This window comes from Aphelocoma coerulescens, chromosome 2 (genome assembly GCF_041296385.1).
Source record: "Aphelocoma coerulescens isolate FSJ_1873_10779 chromosome 2, UR_Acoe_1.0, whole genome shotgun sequence".
Classification (NCBI taxonomy): Eukaryota; Metazoa; Chordata; class Aves; order Passeriformes; family Corvidae; genus Aphelocoma; species Aphelocoma coerulescens.
The window spans coordinates 70,332,912-70,353,833 of NC_091015.1; the positions used below are offsets into that span (position 1 = coordinate 70,332,912).

The window sequence follows — 20,922 nt, forward strand, 5'->3', positions numbered from 1 at the left end:
AGTTGGTTGAAGTAAGGCACTCGTTTTGTCAAATGCTAGTCACAGATTTCATAACCTTCCAAAGTGTGTCTTCTTTTTCAATTGTATCCTGGTTTTCCCGAATGCAAACGATTTACTCTATTTGTAGTAAAACATTCTGTTTCAAGTGATCCTAATGAGAGAAACTGAACACGACTCATTCTTAATATCCTGCTGACTATAAATCTGGGTTTCATTGACACTTTTGCGGTTTGGTAAACTACACCACTGTCTCTAAATATTCTTCAATCTGATGTTTGTTCTTTACGCAGAGCAATGAAGCCAAGCCGTGGATTTTCGGCTTTCGCTCCCGTTTGCCCGAAGAGGGAAGGGGAGGCTGGGGCGGGCAGCGCTGCCGTGCGCGCTTTGGTCAGCAGAGGGCGGCCGCGCCCGCCTGTGCCGCACAGAGCCTCCCGCGCCGCCTCCCACCGCGTCCCGTTAGAAACGCTCCGAGTTAATTACTCGGCTTTGACACTTCAGATTGTGTACTCAGACTATTCTATTTCCTCCTTAGCAAAAAGTTACACTTCATACACCTCTATACAGTCACAGTCTGGCACCTTAAGGCAGCACTAGTCAGATGCTGTGCGACCATATGTTCTCTGACTTCGCTACGTATTTGTCACAAACGTGAATGATTAAAACGTGTACAGAGCACGTTAAATCGAAAAAGTTAACAGCCCCTTAAATTCTGGTATCCATACAGGGACTGTGCTGTATTACAAACATACTCTCCTAGTAGAAGCTACGAGTTGTAAACATTTTCTCAAGACCACCCATCAATTTAGAATAATTGCTTCAATACGGTAACTAGTCATATTAGAAACTTCAACAACCACAATCATTCACACAGTGAAACTTTAATTCATTGGGGTTTTTTTTTCAATTTAAAACAATCTGGGTACACAGCACAGAAGACATTTAGAGTTTCTAAGCACTTGCAATCCTCCTTATATCCGATCAATATTGCTAAGACATGGAATTCTCAGGGGCGGGGGAAGAGCAGGATTTAAAGGTGCTCGATTTTACACTGGAACACTGTCTTCAGATTTGTATTTCATATGTAGCTTTTACATATGCTTGTTATATCTTCCTTAAGCTCAGCCATCATCAGCTTCAATTCAAGACTTATTCTAAGGATGCTATAACGTAATCAGGTCTTTCAAGGGTCAGAATACAGAATAAGCAGCTTTATACATTACACACTATTATTGAAACACACTCAATGGAGATGGCATTTTTTCAGATCTGAGTAGACTAAAAAATAATGATTTACTCTCTCACAGATTAAGATAATTAGCTGTACCAAAATAACTGCAAAACTAGCACAGGGAGAACTGGTTCCAAAGCTTTTATTGCGTAGAATTTGCAAAAAATATTTTTAAAAAAGTAAAAAATTGAGATATATTTAAAAAAAATAAATAGCTCAGTAACAGGTACTACTTCCTTCAAGAAAAAACAATTACAAAGGGGACCTAACAAATTGACAGCAACAGCTAGTTCTTCCATTTGCGTAAATTTAGGGAATTGTAATATACCTACACTTCAGAGCATGCGGCTGACTGTCTAAAAAACTTTTTCATACAGAAAACTGCACAAATGTTGTATTGTCATGGTAGGGACTGAATTTGTGGGTTTTATATATGGCACACTATGTTTAATAATATTTCATAAACGGTATGGGAACCTTACAGCTTTTTCAAAGACATCTTTGAAATTGAATATTGGAAAATGTATACCTAAAGAAATCCAACATTTCCTTACTCCACATTAAAAAGAAGGTGTTAGTAACTCAGCTCCTCAGAGACTATCTAGATTAAACTATTAGAAGAGATTATTACATTTTGTAACAAGTTTAATCTCACAAAGGGCTGGGGTAAGAGAGGTCAGAGCGAAGGTGATCAAAACACATAGCAATTTTTTCATTAAGAATATAATTAAATGAATGAAGCCAAGAACCCAGAAAGTTTAAGCTTAAAGTTTCACAACTTTATTTTATCCCATACGAACGTAAGCTTAAAGACAATTTAAAGGGTATGTTTTCCTTCCGTCTTACTCAAGCTTGAGAGGTGCATTTGAAAATGTCTTTCCATGTAAATTACATATATTTTATTACACCTTGATATTTTAAAGGTTAATGAAAGTTGGAAAAAAACTTCAGTGAGAAACAGTACATTAAGTTGGTGCTTATGTCATAGAAGTAGATGGAAATCAGAGCTGCAACCTTTCTTCATGGAAATGTAAATGAAGTAATACATTAGATACAATACATAGATTATTAAAGTGACTGAGGCAACTTTATGAAGATGGATTAGCCAATAAATGCAAGAAAATGAATAAAAACTCTTGAATGAGGAATTAAAATTGGCAGTATGCTGTGATTCATTAATTGGTGGAGCATTTCTACAACCTCCCTCCTCCTCTGCTATGTATACTCCAATTTCATCATGAAATCTGTCTCAGCACAGGTCCAAATACAAACCAAACCATCCAGGTATTCTTCCACAGGAAATCAGGTAAAACAAAAAAAAAAAATGAACAACTACACAACACAAAGCATCTCAAAGTTTATCTCAAAGCATTTACATCTGAATCCTATTCATAAGGAATATGAATGTATAGTTACATATAATAGTGTTCAAGAATAAATGGAAAAATGTGTGAGAAAGGAACTGAGAAAAAGACAGTATTTTGACTACATCAAACTTTTGTCTCTGTCCCTAGCTATCCCTGAGTATAAAATCCTGTTAGCCTGCAAGCTGAGAAGAAATGTTTCAAAAAGTCTGAGATATATATCGAAATAAAAACTTGTTTTTATGTTCACTTTAAAATTAAACAGGAGCTTGAAAGCTGCTACATACGGTGGGAAAACAGCAGTTAGTCTCCTTAAAGATTAATTGAATGTCAGAATAGAGGGGAAAATGCCAAAGAAAGGGGAGTGAGCCTTCTTTGAGTCTGAGTAGAAATGCCCAAAATACATCCAGAGCAAGTGTCCACAACCATTTAAGGAACAGAAAAAATAAATCTTCTCAATGAAGACTTCTAGATAAGATTTGATGTGCAACTTCTTACTAGTATTATGTAAAAAAACATCAATTTTCAGACTCAAATATGTAGTAGAAATTATGACATGAACTCTAGAATTTCTAGGTCAATTTTAATGCAGTGCTGTATTTACAAATAAAACTGTCCTTCTGAAACAAATATCAAACTTTTTAGAAGAAGAATATAAACAAAAAGGCTTTTAAGATGTTTCTTAATTTTTTTCTCTAGACAGTTACATGTTATTCAAAATTTATATAATGTCTGTGTTACTACTGCCTCCTGTCCTAAAATAAAATGTTTCAAGACAATTCAACAGAACATGTTGCTTTGACATTATTCTTGGGATCATATGAACAAAAACGGTTGTGGAGTAATATTGTCCATAATATAGAGATCAGAAGTATTTAATTGTCTTTCTGCTCAAAAATACAAAAGAGCTGTAAATATGTACAAATGCATATACATAATACATATTTTGATTTTTGTACTTAATTCCAAATTGGTTTATACCCACAGAGAGCATAATACTTCAAAATTTCTGCTTTCCTAAGGTTTAAGAGCTGAATTTCATTATTGGAATTCAGCAATCAAGTGGTGTGTGTGTGTGTGTGCATGTGTGCAGGATGGTGGTTTTATTAAACAAAGCCTCATCTGAACAACAAAAATTAACTTTATAATATCACTGTGGTTTTGAGTTTTTTTACATCATTAAATGTATCAGCTGAAATAGCCTTATTTCTATTAAGCAAGGAACAACAACAACAAAAAAAACTTACCAGAGAAGTCAACTCCTTCTTTTTGTGTTTATCTTCTTAAAGACATTTTATGAACCATTTCATACTTAATGGTTTGCAAGCAATCCCAGCAGTTGGGAATTGTGTGAAAAGTTGCACAGATTGACAGATGAAGTGAAAAGGTCTGTATTAATTTTCCAAATAAAGAAATGCACGGAGTGGTATTTCACTATGATTATACTCTAAAGTACCAATTAGAACGCATATCAGAAACTAGAGCAAGTTGACACTCTACAATAAACCAAATAATTTCCAGTTGGAGGGGCAGAAAATGTTAATATGCAATGTTCAAGACTACAAGAATCTTTGTAAAAGGAAGTAGCTAATAAGGTTTAATGATGCATGTCAGGAAGCCACAGTATGTAGGGAAACACAGCTGGCTTCATTTTGTAAACTATTTGATATACACATCTTTCTAGTTCACGATTATCAGCTGTGCAAGTGCCACAGGGGACAGTTTAGCCTTCAGATCAGGATATTCTTCTTGTTCTCTAAATTACAAGTAAAATACATTAATATAATAGGGTGCTGTAGGCTAGTGCCCCGACTAAAGCTTATCAGCTTACAAAAAAGATTAGAGAACTCTTCTGTAAGATTCAGTTTGAACAATCTCAGCAGAATAAACAGGCTGAAGAATACTGAAATAATAAATGTATTTATTATTAATACAAATCTACTCACATTTTTGAATGTCAGATTAAGCCCTGAAAGTTGCTAAAATAAACATGAAATGTCATTTATATTAATTCATACCATTTCATGATGCATGTACTTCTTTTATTATTAAATTAATATTAATAAAGAAATCATGGGTATTATGGATAGATTGCAGCTATACAAAGCAGTATGCCTCCTGCTTTACTGCAATCCAAGTTGCTCAGTGACTGCAACATGCAGGTGACAGCAATTAGCAGCAGATGACAGAAGCACTTTGAATTTGTACCAGATGGCAGCTAAGGGTCATTGGAAGCTAGCAGACCTTCCACAAGGAAACTGTTGTGTAGCACAACTATAAAACTCTTCAGTACTTAGAAATTAATAATTCAGTTTCTCCAAGGAAATTGGAAAGTCAAAATAGAATATAAAATATTATGCAAGGCATTAAAAGCTCACCTAGTGTTTACAGAATTAAATATTTTTAAAACTAAAACACTGCATACAGAGCATATCCTAACCTCACAATAGGGAGAGTCATTACAAAACTAGTAGGAACATCAGCTAATGTATTTGCTGAACGATTCAAACCTGTGTCCCAAAGGAAGGGCTACATAAACACACTTTTTCTTCTGAATACATGCTTCAATGCAAGAGGAAAAAAAGGCCAGGGGAAGGTGCATACATGGAGTACAACACTTTAATGGGTACCCCTCCACACTTCTGCCAGTGGCCTCAAAAGTACTGTTTCACAGCTCAAACACAATTAGGTGTATCTCATTTGCAAAAATTAATTCCCACAACCTCCAAATTTATAAATACACATGAATTTCCTTCAGGTTTTTTTAGCTGCAAATCGAGAGTGAGATCCCCTAAGATGGAGCACAGCCCTGCACTAAGTATTGCATAAACTACCTCAACAAGCCAAGGAACTGACAAATTGATTTGAGCACAAAGGAGAAAGCAATGATACGGTAATAGCTGAAACAAAAACCCAAAAGTGAGAATAAGAGGTGGACATACAGCCAGAGAACCTTTGGGAATTTCAAAAGTATGTTTAGATAAGGTCAGTGAAATGGCTACTCAACTGCTTATGGGGAATCCTTTCCCATGCATAGAACTGTTAAGAAATCAACCATGCATTCACAAGTTGAAGTCAACAACTTGATAGCAAAGCAGATGAAAGATACATGAGTTGCGATGAAAGTAGCTCTAAAAGGAAGGTGACAGGGCTGGACAGGCTAAGGAGGAACACATGGAAAGATGCAGGTAAGAGCTGAAGAGGTGAACCTGCAGAAAATGAGTGCACACTAACCAAGATAGCATTTTTCAAGGTAAACAAATTGTGACACATTATTTGATCATTTCATCTTATTAAAGACTTAAACTTTCTTCTTCACAAATGTGCTACATTGTCAGAGAAAAAACAAGCATGTGTAAGATGTGTAAAGAGATGAAAGGAAGAAAGAAAGGGGTAGGTGGAACTAGTAAATGTAATAGAGAGACCAGAGTAACGGGGTAGAGAAGCAGAACAAGGCAAGGGGGAAGATAGTCAGAAGAAAGGTAAATTGAATACAAAGCAGAGGACTGGTGCTGGCTGAATCACATCATGAAGAAACAGAGACCATACATATAGAAGGGAATCATGACAAACTGAATCATCACATTATGATGTGTATCCCATATCGCTGCCTATGCCCAGAAATTAGTTTTTGTGCCTTTCTATGCCTCTAAACTGAGTCTGAGAGGGGGAAAAAAAAAAAAAACAACTGAGCAAAACTTTCTCAAAGCAGTTTGCAGCTTTTTCAAGGTCACATAAAGATAGGAGGTTTTTTTTTTTCCCAGCTGCAGCAGGGGAGCGAGGAAGCACCCGGCTTGCTGCTTTCCAGTCAGCTTTTGACCAGTTGTTTTCAGTTTCTGGTTCTCTGGAGAGAGAGACTGAGAGTTGGACTTTGCTTTTCCTTCTCTAGAATTCTGGATTTTCTCCCTTTTCTACTGGACTGCTTTCAACCTCAGAGCACATCGGGAGGACTTTCCATCGGGCACAGAGGGCCTGGCCCCGGCCCAAGCCCCAGCTTCGAGGAGACCAAAGGAAGGACTCTAACGCTTTCCCAGGTTTTTCCTCCACAGCAAAAGATTTTACCATTTAACCTCATTTTCCTTTCCCGTGTGTTTGTTAAATAAATAGTTTTATCTTCTTCACTTTCCTTCGAGGAAAATTTTTATTTTTTTTTTTTCCCCAAACCTGGTGGGGGAGGGGTGGTTGTGCCTTCTCTCAGAGGATATATTTCTAAATTTGGCCAAACCGGTACACTGAATCAAACAGTTTTTCAACAGTTCTTTCAAAAAAACTGAGATAAACACCTGTCCAACCACTGTCAAACTTAAACTAGAAAAAGAGCTCTACATGGTAGGCAGAACAACAACAACAACAACAAAAGCCTATGCCTCAAACCTAGTAGGCATCAGTAAGAATCTTATTTTTTTTTCTTGAGCTGAGTCCCAAGTCATCTATCTTTGCTTTTATAAAAGAAAATATTTGAGTGGATTCCTTGGAGACTATGAGATTAAGAAAAGATTCCACAATGTCTCCAAATCATAAAAGAAATGAAACTGAATGCTGTTTTGTATAAACAGTATTTTGGGATACATTCCAAAAGATATGATGGGAAGGGAATGAGCTTTTAGAATATGAAGAGCAATCCACTCTTTACAAACTAATCCACAATCTAAACCACGTTATTCTCATGTGGTACAAGCTGGAATGCTGATTTCAATGCTAAATGCATCCACAGGCTTGCTCTCTGAACTGAGGTAAAAAAGAGAGGCAAATATTGTATTTGTTAAGAATATGACAAGCTTGTTACTTCAAGTGTGCAAACATAACTCAGTAAATTATCTTAGTTATGATCACTATGTTCAGCCTACATCAAAACAAATACTATGTCCTGGTATGGAGAGAACTTTCCTTTCTCTCTAGATATCCATCACTGTAGACTGAGATTTCAAGTCATGTGAATCATGATGGTTACTGAGCCTCCAGTACTTAGAGAAATACATCAGATTTCAGCTGCATAAATTATGGAGTCACATAAATGAAAACCTCAAAAGATTTTTTTTTATACTTGCTCTACACAAAAAGAAGGCTATCCAATAATAACAGTAAACAATAATTAATGCTTGTAAAGCATCCAAATACAAGCTGTGAAAATCCAATGAGCATCTATTTTAAGAATGCTCTGCAGGTCTTAAAAATCCTAGTTTCTGACATTTAGGACATCCCTCTTTCATAATAATTGTAAAAAGTAATAATTAATGTAATTTGAACTTACCCATCACTAAAACTAATATCTCTATTCCTTCTTATATAATTCCTTTCCATATTGGAAAAAATTAAGTTTATTCAGAAAAATATGAAAACAATGGCAGAAATCACAAAAATTATGCAAAAGAAAAATTATATAGGCTTTTCCTAATAACAACTAGAGTTCTTAAAGACCTTAGGCACACCTGACTTTCCACACAGTTGCAGCATCAAGTTTTGGAACTATACATTTCAAAAAGGTGTTTGCATGGATCTTTACTAAGGAAAAAATAATTCCAAAAATAAGGTTTCAGATTTCCAACAAAATACACACAGTAAGGAAAAAAAACCACACCAAAAAGTGCTCACTGTGGTACGCTGCTCTTATTAGCAAATATCCAGTGCACAGAATATAACCCTAATGTAGGAAAACACACAACAGCCTCCTTCCACAACATCAGTATTTTGGTTGCTACCACTCTGGCTTGCTCACTGCCAGCCAAGCCTTCTGAAGGTGGTGCAATTCTAAGCCATGGGATGAGGTTCCAAGTACCCTATGAGAGGCCATGCCCTTTGCTCCACCCTCCCAGCAGCTGCATTTTGCCAAGGGCCTGATTAAATTCTGAAAGGCAACAACATAAGGAGCAATGTAAAGGTAAGAGCAAACTCCCTCAGCTGATTAGCAGCAGTGGAGACAGCAGCTGAGAGGAAATAGCCATCAGGGTCTGCCTCTTTGAGAGCTCATTGGGATACTCCACACAAGCCAACTGTGCAGGGAATCTCCCTTTTGCACTGTCTCCTGTAGAATGATGACATTTCAAATTATTTCTTTATTTTACCACAAATTATTCATTTTAGCCTAGTTTGCTACAGGTAAAATACATGTAATTTATGCTGAGTAAGTAACAGGTTGTTGCTATTCCATAACTTGATCAATTTTAAGAATTGTTCTGTTTTGTGAGATTAATCCATTTTAATAGATAATAGAGTACTCCAGAAATGGTATACTTCACCACCGATCCTTCCTTAAACACCAGTGTGAAATGACATTGAACTACTGAGATAAATTCTAACCTATACATGTTCTAAAAATACTAAGATACCAAAATCCAAGCAACTTTTTAAATGGAGTCTCCAAAATCAGAAGAGAGAGATCACAGAACATCAAGTAACATTCTTGATGAAAATCACAAGAATTTAGGACTCCAAGTTAGACATGGCTTTTTGGCTTCTCATTCACATTCAGGCACACATCAATTTTTATCTTTCTATAATCTTATAATAGGGAATGAATCTAACATAAGAATTTTATGGCTGTGAACAAATTATTTGGCTTTGCAAAATCAGTGGAAGAGTTTGCCATCAAGTGTAAAATACACAGTAAACTCAGAATACTGTACACAGAGTACAGCGAGAATTCTCTCTCACTACCAAAGAGCCATTCCCTCACTTGTTCTGTATATTATTGTATAGCAATGATTTTGTTTAGAACTAAACTGTATATTGTTGCCCATACTTTGCCATGCAGTAGGATTGCAAACAGAAAGTGGCACCAATTGAAAAAGGACAGTGATTCAACATCCATGTCCCAAGCAGCAGTACCATAACACAGCACAGCCAACCTCTTCAGTTTGTGCAGCATTCAGGCTGAGTGCCTCAGACACCACAAAGCAATGTAGTGCAGCACTCTACTTACATGCAGCCAGAAAGACCTATCACATGCCTTGGTATACCAATTGCATGATATATTTAATTGTTGGCTTCAGAACAAATTAGAAGTTAGGGCATAGGTTATTCTGTAACTTTAACTTGTGAATTGATAGCAGGCCACATCATGGAAGAACAACTTCTCCAGCTCAGGGATGTAACAGCAAAGTAGGTAAGCAAGTGATGATCTAGTATTTTTGTGACACCAAAGAAAATACATTAAGATCAACTTTACTCTAAGGCTACAGGCATCATGTGCACGCAAACCCACAGACATCATGTGCACACAAACCCAAAATTAGCAGCTTTAGAAACCTAAGAGCACTGTAAAACATTCAACTGGGTTGGATGAGAAATGAAGTTGAATACCTTAAACTGACCACTCTCAGTTCCTGCTTCTTCTGTGGTTCTTCTGCTCTCCCCCCACCCCACCTCCTTTATTACTTGTGCCTCAGTTTCCCATTTGTAGTACTACCATTTTATTTCTTTTGAGAACACTGTAAAGAAGAGAATAAAAATATATACACTGCTATATGAAAAGCACTGCTAATGTGAATAAAAGTACCCCACCAAGTCTCTGAAAAGAAGCAGCATACTGTAAATACAGGAATGTACAAAAACCCCCAGTACAACAGACTGTTTGCATGAAGTGAATTCTGTCTACATATACACTCAGTGAAGTCAATCAAGACATTCAGTCTTACTGTTTTCTTATTGTCTTAATATCATGGTATAAATCTAGCATTCTTCCAGTTTTCCATATATGAAAGAAAACTGAAAACCTGAGCTTCTTTATGTGGAATTACGTTTTTTCAATACTAGTCATCTAAGGATTGAAATTCCCACTTTGACACTCTTGCTATTTCAGTTCATGGAGTTAAAGGTAATTATAGTAGGTAGATGTTCTCTCCGTCTCAGAGTAAAGGACACAGAAATTTTCTCTTTGGTTTGCCAAAACACTGCTGGACTGTTTCCAAGCATCAATATTCCTACATTCTAATTTTGGAACAACAAAGGTGCCTCCTCTGCCATTTAGCCTTTTCTTTCCATACTTTTAAAGAAAAATACCTTTTGTCTTCCTCCTTACCTAACACTGTTCAATCCTTCTTGCTGAGACACTCTAGGCTTTTCAAGGTGCTACTCTCCTTCCTTTGCACAGAGATGACAGCACATGGAGAGAAAAGCATCAACAACACTATTATATGTATTTCCTTGTGGCCTGATCCACGAATTCTCCTGTACACCAAGAGAGGGATTCTTGTACTTCATGGGAAGCTGGTAGTTAAGCACTTTCTTGGACAGAAGCTCTGTGTCAAGGCACAAACGAAGTATGGGGACTACATACTACCTGTAAGTGACAGCTTTTTCAATTTTATCCAATACAAAGAAAAGTTTTTAGGAGGATTAACTACAGCACACAATACTCCAATAAAAAGTGCGGCACAAACATTTTTCTTATAAATCTTTAACATTTGCCATGAAGAGCCACATAACAATTTTCACTGCTCTACTTTTACCCTGACCCTTCAGACATACAGCCAGAGAAAGCCCTTCTTCTCAAACAGACTATGAATATCAAATTATCAATTTAGTAAAAAAATATGCTGGGCTCTTGCACAACAATGTAGCAGCAGGATAACGTCAATGCCCTTATGAAGCTCTGAACAGAAATGCAAGTTGGACTTAGAAATGTCAGCCTTTGGGGTGGAACAGATAAGAACGGCTTACTAGTGCCACTAACAAGATGTTGGACAACCTAATTTATTGACATTAAAAAAAAATTTGTCAAGGCAGGAGAAGCATATATTTTGAGTATTGAAAAAGCTATGCTGAACAGGGAAATTGGTGAAGTGGCATCAGTTTCTGGGAACACATGAATCTGCTCCAGCCACTCTATTTCACTCCAAATAAAGAATTGGAGGAAGGGGTGTCCTTTTTTAGCAAATATTTTTCAAAAATCATCCTCATAAAAAAGGGAGAAAGAGCACAGATAAAAGCCTTTTAAACACAGCGAAGTAAATTTGGTCACAAAATACCAGAAAGAAATTTTTAGGGAGGAGAGAGATAATGAGAGAGAGCGAGAGAGAGAGAGAGAGCGAGCAGTAAAATGATTTTTTACTAGAATAGCAAGGCCGTTTTCAAATAATCAAGAGCAACACATACACATAAAAAAACCCAACAAACCCAACTACCCTTTTGAGACGTTCATTTGTTAAAAAAACCAAATCAAAACAGCAAACAAGCAACAAAAGCAGGAACCACAAAAGTAGTTAGCTTTCAGGCTAGTTAAGAATTAGGGTAAAAACAATATTACTGTTTTGATGAACACTAAATGGTTACTATGAAGTTTTACTTCTGATGTTAAAATTTAACAGCAGATGTAGAATTCCATAAAATAAGGGGACAAAAAAAGTGTTTTGAACGCTGCTTATAAGGATTAGCAAAATTAAAACTATTTTTATACTAATCTGAAGCACACTAGGCAGATTACATGCTGTAACTCCTTTAGAGAGACTACCGATTTCTCGGGAGATCCATTTATGATATTTCTACTCGTTTTGATGCATTACTGTGTACATTCTGGGTGTATATATATTGCAAAGTCCAAGTAATTTTAATGTTTCAATCTTAGTACACAGAATACATTACCTGGAATTTTTTTCCATCTCCTGCCAAGGACACTGTGCTTTTTTAACTTCACCCCCAAAATCTGTTTCCACTGATGGAAACAAGTCACATTTGCAGAAAGGCTGCACTAACAGCCTTGCTTTCTATGAAGACCAAAGCTGCAAAAGCAACTCTGAATTTAGATAACAAAAAACTGTTCTGCACTTGAAATAGGTAAGAATGAGAACACTGCAAAATGCCAGACAAAATAAATAAATAACCTTAGTTTGTTAATTTCCCTCTTGGTTAATTAACACCTGTAAATGACCTTTAGCATTGACAAGTCCAACTTCATCCAGAAAGCCAAGGTTTAAGAATATCTATCCAAATAGGATTGATTACTGATTACAGCATTGTGAGGAGCACAATTCAATCTGTTTTTTTTTTTTTCTTTAAAGGCTGGAACTGCATTCCTGAGTAAGCTGATGTGACTGCCAATGAAGTAAAATGCAGAGAGTCATTACACTATAATGTTGATGTTACCACTTCTACATTTATCTGAAGCACAGAACATATATCATTTTAGACTGAAATTAAACCTTGCCAGAAATAATTTTTCTTTATATTGTTGGAATTAAAAACATATTGAATTGATCCATTAAGAAAATTCTATGCTCTCTATCTTTGTGTTTTTCAGACTGTGTCTGCATCCTTAGGCAATGAAACAATTTTTACAATTGTAATAAAACAAGTAAGTGTTGACTTTAAGTTAAGAAAATTGTTGCTTGAATGACTAAATACTTCAGCAAACACAATAAATCCTTCTAAGTTTAACATACAGATAAATCCCATACTTGAACAAGTACATAAATTTCACAATTTTTTCTTATGCAAGTTTTCTTAAACTTATTTCAGTTTTAGTCTTCTGCTGAGTGTTTATAGAGTAGGTCTGCATCCCTAAATTTTAATATTGGTTCATTCAAAAAGCATCTACCCTTAAGAAGGAAAACTAAATATCTACCATTAGAAAAGAAAAGTTTATAGTACAAAGTCCAGCAGTAATGTTACTCTCCAGCAAGAAATACAACTGTAGCACTTATCTGTATTTCAATGAAAAGAGGACTGATAAAAGAGTCAGGTCCATGTATTTCTTGCTTATTTCTGGACATATGAGTTTCAGTTTGACACGGTAATTTGGGAATCTTAGATCTCAGTGTTTGCTTTCTCTCAGAGAAAGAAAACACCAGCATCATTGAACTATGTTCCCAACAAGAGTGTATCAACAGATTTTACAGGAAAATCTCTAAAATTTTTATTTGTTTTCAAAGAGCAGCAGAGAGAGACAATGTGCCATTTAAAACCAGTTTCAAACAGTATTTGAAACAGTTCTTTCCTAAAGCAGAAAAGGCAGCAGACTTATTTCCTCTCAAGTTTGTAGCAATAGCACAATTTATCTATTTAATTTTAATTTTGTTTCAGCAAGTTGGATGCAAATTTCTTTTTTTTTAATGTTCAAATCCTTAATCTCTCAACTGTAATGTATCTTCTACTCTCAAAGGCTATTTTAGACTCCCTTTGCCTTCCTTTTGGCTCCTAATGCTACATACCCTACCTAACATGTAACCATTATTGTCAACCTTGAGTAAACACAGGGAGATTCCTGAATACACAGAGGAGGAATGAACTGAGTTCTGTTTGTCTACCTTCTGCATGGCTAGCTAGCACAAAATATCACTTACAGGCAGCAAGCATCTTATCATACAGAAGTATGCAAACCAATCTCATCCTATGGTGGAAGACAGAGACAGTAAGATGCAGACTGCACAGAAAGACACAGCTAAAACTGTATCTTAAAAATGATGCCAATGATTTTTTACAGTGCAGTACTCCATTTTATCACTTACTCTGCTGTGAGAGCCGTAAGTCTTTTTCTGTTTTCAGTTCCCAAATTCATCCTTACTGGCCATCTTACATGTTGGTTACTGCTTTAAACAAGGCTGCTTAGTCCACAGAGACAAAATCCCCATGCCAGTATTTTTGTTGAAATAGTCACACACAAAAAATTTAACATTTACTAAAACCCTAAGACACCCTCCAGAATTTGTTGAATTTGGGTAATGCATGTTACATTTATGCATACTCCCCTATCAATTTACTACATTAAATAATTTCATTTTAAACACCTGTGAGAATTATTTATTAGTCAGAAGTTGTTCAGAATTCTTGAAGAAGATTCTGTTACTAAAGGGCTCATCTTTGTATCAGGTAGAACAGAAAATAACCATACACCACAAACATTCTGATTCCATTTTACTCTATTATTTTAAATGCATGTTACAAAGATCAAAATAATAGAAGGCCATCTTAATCCACGTAATGGTACATATCACCTGTCTCAGTCAATGAGACATTTAAAAGCATCTCTTTATTAGAAACACAAATCAATACACTCAGGGGACTGCAATAACTGCTTCAAGCAATTTGTATTATCATTTCACTCTCGATGTTCCTACTCAGAGCAACTTAATATGAATGGCGTGAAAATGGCAACCTGTCACAGTTGATTTTTTTTCTAAACCTCTTGCAATCATTCTTTCCTTTCTTAATATAATTATCATATTACAAAACACAGGTCTAGGTTGTAAGGTACAGCACACAGCTGAAGTTTTATTTCTTTAAAATTGAGGGCACTCCCCAACTTACAATAGAAACTTTACTGATTAAGTGAAGAGCTATTTGCTTTGTTTAGAACTGTAAGAACCTTGTACAGAGGCAAGCACTGAAACTTCTGGTATCTTCTCAACAGAAAAATCTCTTGAAAATGTTTTAATTGCTTGCAAAAATCGCTGAAAGTGTGTTCTGGGTACTGACTGGAACCTAAGTTATCTTGTTCTACCACCCCTGGTAGCCCAAAAAAACTTTAGTAGTCTGTTATAAACTCTCCTTAAAACTACTATGTACCTTTAGCCAAATACTTTACATTAAAATAATCTGGGAGAAGTTAAAATTAATATGTAGCTGTGAGACAATTATTTGAGTCTGAAGATGCACATTGATACTTCAAAGACAAATGCCTCCGTTAGTACCTCTAACAGTTCTAGCAAAAGGAAGAATAATTTTACTTTCAAAAGGAGGCAGTGGCAGAATTCACTTCTTGTACCAACATTCAAGACAGTTCAGCACACATGAAACACATCACAGTAAAAACTTGTAGATTTTGGGTTTAGGTACATCTATTTTTAAGTTTACTGAGAACAGAATCTGGCAATCCCAGAATAAGTCTAACTTACCTTATTTTTTGGATTGGATGTGTTCATTACGCTTCGTGTTTCCTTGCCTGTGTAAATAACAACACCAATTACAGTTCCTGAAAAACAAACAAACAAACAAAAACCCAGAGGTGTCAAGTAAATAAGAAAAATTTTTCCAAATTAAAACTTGCACTAATTTAGTTCCTTAAACAAATAAATTGTATGAAAAAGCCCCAATATTTATGCATAACACTGTGAGTGCTTTTTTTCAGAATATACAATGAAGAATCATTTTAACTTCTGCAATAAACACCCATAAAGATGATAACACGCTTTCCTTCTTTTTTATGGGAACAGTACTTCCAATGGAACTGGTTAAAAACTTGAACTTAAAATTTCCTCCAACTGTTTTCAGCAGTTAGGACAGCATAAATAACTGCACAGGGAATAAAAACATGAGTAAAGTGGTGCTGAACACATCACACACCAGTTGCCTGCTATCTCTGCCATCTATAATGATGTGAAATCTGGTTCAGCCAATTAATTACTTTGATAGAATGTCACACAGAAATATTCTCTTTATTAGCTTATAAAAATGATCCCCAAGTTTTAATTGTCTTTTAGTCAATTTTTAAAGCATGGTATAGGAAAATATGGCTTCAGCATCACTAAGTAAATTTTTATATTAAATAAAATTCTATTTTTTTATTAGCATGCCACCATAACACTTTCTTGCATTAAGAAAAACCCCTTATTTCTATTACTTTGTTAAGTGACCTGAAATGGCTTTATGGCAGTACAAGCAATAACATGATTTTTTTGGTGGTTGCTATGCTATAAAGAAATAATAAACATAACTATTCAGAAACTCCCTGCTCAGAAAACTTTAAAAAAAGTAGAAGTATTACATGTTTGTCTGACATTAACCTAACTTGTCTTTGGCAATCAGAAACACATGTAAGATCTGCTACCACTACTCTTGTAGTGTAACAGGTCATAAAAAATCAAACACCCAAACACAAAAAAGATGATAGTGAGAGACATTTGCAATAAAGATGATTGCATTTACTCAAAAATAAGAATGCGTCCTGGTTTAATTCCAGATGGCAACTTGGTTTTATGCAGCTGCTCACTCACTTCCTCCCCAGAGCACCAATGATGGGATGGGGAAGAGAATAAGGAAAAAAAAAATTAAAAAGAGAATAAAACCAACCAAACAACCAATCCTTCCCCTCCAAAAAAACCCCCACCACAACTCATGGGTTGAGATAGGAACAGTTTAATGATTGAAACAAAGTAAAACATAACAACAATAGTAGTAATACTCGTGATACTATTAATGATTATAAATACTGTAATGAGAAAAAAAACCAAAAAACCCCAAAGACCCAAGTGAAGGAAGTGATGCATAGTACCATTGCTCACCACCCATTGATCAATGCCCAGGCCACCCCAAAATTCCTCTGATAGTCACTAATCCATAATTTCTGAACTCTTTCTACTGTCCCCAACCAATGTCCACACATCCCTTTGGGGCACTTTATTTTGGAGTGATCCTGAGCTGACCTCTGTCTAATAGTCAGCTGCATAAAACTAACCTACTGGACAATACCCTGCAGGGAATTTCCTCTTGCACACTCCAGCAACCTCTGCCTTCACAGCTGCTTAGTTCAATAGAAGTTGGGGAGGACTCTACATTCCAGATGGCACATTTCTACAAAGTTTCGCCTGGCTAGGCTGCTGTAGCTCAGTAAAACAAACTGTCCTACTTGTCTCGTATTTTGCTCCTTGAAAAGTTGGTTTCAAAGGTGAAAGTGTCCTGGGTTGAGGTGTATTCTATTACCATCCTCATGAGCTGTGGAAATCAGGTGGGGCAGTGTTTCTTTGCCTCCTCCCCCCAGACTACCTTGCTGTTAATGGCCCATCATTGTCCTGCCACATGACTCAGAGATAACTCCCTCCGGACTATCTTCTGTTAATGAGCCTAATCAACACTTGGCCTCATGACTCATTACCCCATTGTGAGATGCTCGCCCAGGAGGAGGAACCAAGCATCCCATCATGGATATAATCTGGGACTCTGAACACCTGAGACACTTTTTCCACTGGATTCCCAGAGGACAGGAGCCCCACAGCCACCACTGGACTTTCTGAGGAGAGCAGACCCCTTCTACTACAGGATCACCACTTCAGAGGACTGCAGCTACCATTCTTCCAGACCACTACCACCACCCTGCCTAACAGGGACTCAGGTTGTATCTTGACTCTGTCAGTGTTTTCTTTTACTTTCTTTTCCTTTCCTTTAATTTCCATTAAATTGTTATTCTGACTTGGTGCCTCCCACTGGTTTGTTTTCAAACTAGCACAGAAAGTCAGATAAATTCCATTTTGACTACTGAACTTAAAGCAGAATTTTGGTTAGACCTGACTAAACTGTTGCTTATAACAAGTTGTTTATCGAAGTCTTTAAACTTTCTGGTGTTAGCACAATATCAGTGGTAAATAAGTATTCCTTAGATCTGAAGTGCATTGGTGTAGGGAACTCCATCCCTAGTTTCAGTGTTGTCCCACAGTGGTCGCACCAGGGACAGTTCTGGTGTCCAATAAAATGAACTGAATCCAATCTGGGATTTCTAGAAGCACAGCTGTACTGAAAGCCTCAGCTTATTAAAAGCAATGACTCATGGATCTTTATGTATGGGGCCTCTGCAGACTGGGTCTCATGTACACTGGGCAGTCACTGATTGGTACAAGTGGAGCGGTTAATGAAGGGAAGAGAAGTTACAAGATACCACTAGAACAAACATGAGGGCCTAGAAAAAATAAAAGCAGACTTGTGAAGAATTAACACACAAATAGTCAGGCATACTCTGAATCTGGTGTGTGATCATATAAATTTTGGTATCTCCGAAGCACTACATGAACCATATAAAAACCAGGGTGCGCTCAAATTAATTAAAATCCTATGTAGGAGTTGGCAGAAAATACTGCTTTTGACAGCTGTGCAGTTATATAAATTGTCCTGATTTTATCTGAAGTTAGTTCACAAGAATGACACCTGCCAAAATGATGATGAAATTTCATTAATACAAATCTTCTCTTAATAGGTATCTCAGCAGGTTTCTCAGACAGCTGCATTATCTTTTTCAGCATTTGAACCACACTGATCATTACCACAAGTGGAGAACAAAAAGCTGAAGTCCATACTGTAGTGGACCTTTTGAGGCATTTTAAAATTTAACTGCTGACTTTCCTCTCTCCCTTCCTGAAATGAAATCTACTGAAGCTTGCAATAAACACAAACACCACAGTCACTGATGCCACAGGCACATATGATTTGAAAGAGAAGTAATTTAATTGAAGATAAATGAAGAAGTTTTCAGAATACTCCATGGTTTAAATTATTTGCTTCTATTTAAAAGTGTTTCTCCAGGGACAATAGTTTTTCAAGTTTTCACTAACCAAAATTGCCTTTCCTTCAGGCACTGTTATTAATTCCACAGTGATAATACAGATATTAAGAATGACAGAGACTCGGTGCCTTACTGCTACTTTTTAAAAACCTGCTGCAATGTTGCCTGTAAGTAGAAAAGTCAGAATATTTTTTCCTATCTCACTTATTAAAGAATAGCAAAAGGATGACTGCATGGACTTGAGAGAAAGGCTTTTGATTTCCATCCCTGACAGAGGCTTCCAGTGTGATCCAGGCATATTAATCTTTGTCCTTTCTAGGGTTAGGATAAACATCATACAGACAGTCACCAGATCTCTGTCAGACCTTCACAGCAAAGGGCAGAAAACTCTGCAGATTGGCTATCACTAGGAATCTCCATTTAAATATCTAAACTATCAATTTTGAAACTAGGTATATATTAGGTGTGGTAAAATGCATTTTTTCCCCCATTAACCTTATTGTTATTCTAAGGGGTAAAGAGACATACTAAATCCAAGGAAAGTAACCGCCTTCCAAATGTACAAATTTGAGTAATCTCACTCTCCTAAACATTACACTTTGATATAAAAAATCACATGGGATAGTTTATTCTTGAGTTGTTTGGAATTACACAGTTTTGTTGAATCAATTTTTTGGTTCCCAAAATTCATGAAGAAAAGTCTTAAATTTTAGCAAATAATTTTCTTGTCACTTCTACTGCTCTAGCAATAGGTGCTTTTTTTTCCTCTGTAGAATCCATTACTGTAGTATCCTGATATTTTCATGAGCTTTGGCAATCTGCATTCAAGATGCAGTTGATAAGATTCCTTGAAACCTTTACACACTTAAATTTACTGTTACTGATCTGCAAAATTATTGATTTGTGGTCTCTCTCTTCTAGAACTGTCAGGCCATCAGCAACCAGAGCTCAAGTTTTCTGAGGTATTCCCCCGCATAATTCCCCAAACACTTTTCCCAGCCTAACCTTGACCCTCTGTATCACCTTGACAAACAGCAATGGCATCTATCCTGGACATAGTGGGCTATCCTATCTGATGCAATCTGTTTTTTGTAATAGGTCAAAGAGGAGTATCAGGAAATTCAGCATCTATTAATCACAGGGAGGAGAGCCCCCTCACCCAACAATTGTCCTGTATGTCCTATGCAAAACCATTTTTAAAATTAAATAAGGCTTTGTATCTGCAGCTCAGGTACATATTCCTTTCCTGGGCATCAGTGATGTAGCTCTCTGTCTCCACTCCTGAGACTGACACCATCAGTTAGTAATATGTCAAGATAATAGTGCCAGGTGGACCCAGAACACTTTGTTAACAACCTACAAGGCATTGGCAAGGGCATAACAGGGTCCCAATGAGTAAAAAGTTTGCTTGGCTTAGTAACAGATGATGACTAGGCTGCTTAGAGAGCACAGGAGGAAGCAGCCTTCCAAGCTAGACTGCATTAAAGACTGTCATACCGAAGAGTCTTAGGGTAAACAAAGAGACGTACAGGAAACATTATGGGGCAGAACTCTACCCCCCACTACCTGGACACAGGCCTCAAACCCCCTTTCTTGAACCAAAGTGGAATAGCAACAGAATTATTAGGCTTGCACACAGACATCACAGACTTTCTCGGTGAAAAATACCTGTGTGTAACAAAACCATGTACCTAGACAGTAAGGACACTGAAATCAGATACAAGTGTGGGTGAGGTACAGAGTAGAAAAACTGCAGACTTTCACATGCTATGGGCTGTTTATTGTTCTGTTTTCATGGATCCTAGTGTCACTTGTCTGTAGAAGCTATGCACAAGCATAATCTCCCACTACATTCTTCAGATATAATTAAGGGCTGTGACTGATCATAGTAGGGAAGGGAATGCAGAGATGCTTGCAAACTTTTGTAGGCAGAGTCGCCCTTTGATATCCTTCCACAGCAGGTTTAAGCAAGACATCTTATATGTGCCTATAATGCAGTCAGACAGTGACCAGTATTTTTATTAAGATTTTCAGTTGTCACAAATCTTGGAAATTAAGTTATGAAGTCTACTTAAAAAAAAAAAAAAAAACCAAAAAAACCAAATTTAATTACCTTGGCATCAAGTGTT

General features: G+C 36.6%; 1 protein-coding gene across 4 annotated transcripts in view; it reads right to left on the reverse strand.

Annotated features, from left to right (window-relative positions):
• Positions 1–20,922, reverse strand: part of ATP9B (ATPase phospholipid transporting 9B (putative)) — a 157,486-nt gene that overhangs the window by 55,878 nt on the left and 80,686 nt on the right. For all 4 annotated transcript variants that reach the window (XM_069007968.1, XM_069007966.1, XM_069007969.1 and 1 more), the window contains exon 11: positions 15,420–15,496. In XM_069007968.1, coding sequence (XP_068864069.1) covers positions 15,420–15,496 — 77 coding nt within the window. The remainder of the gene's footprint in view (positions 1–15,419; positions 15,497–20,922) is intronic.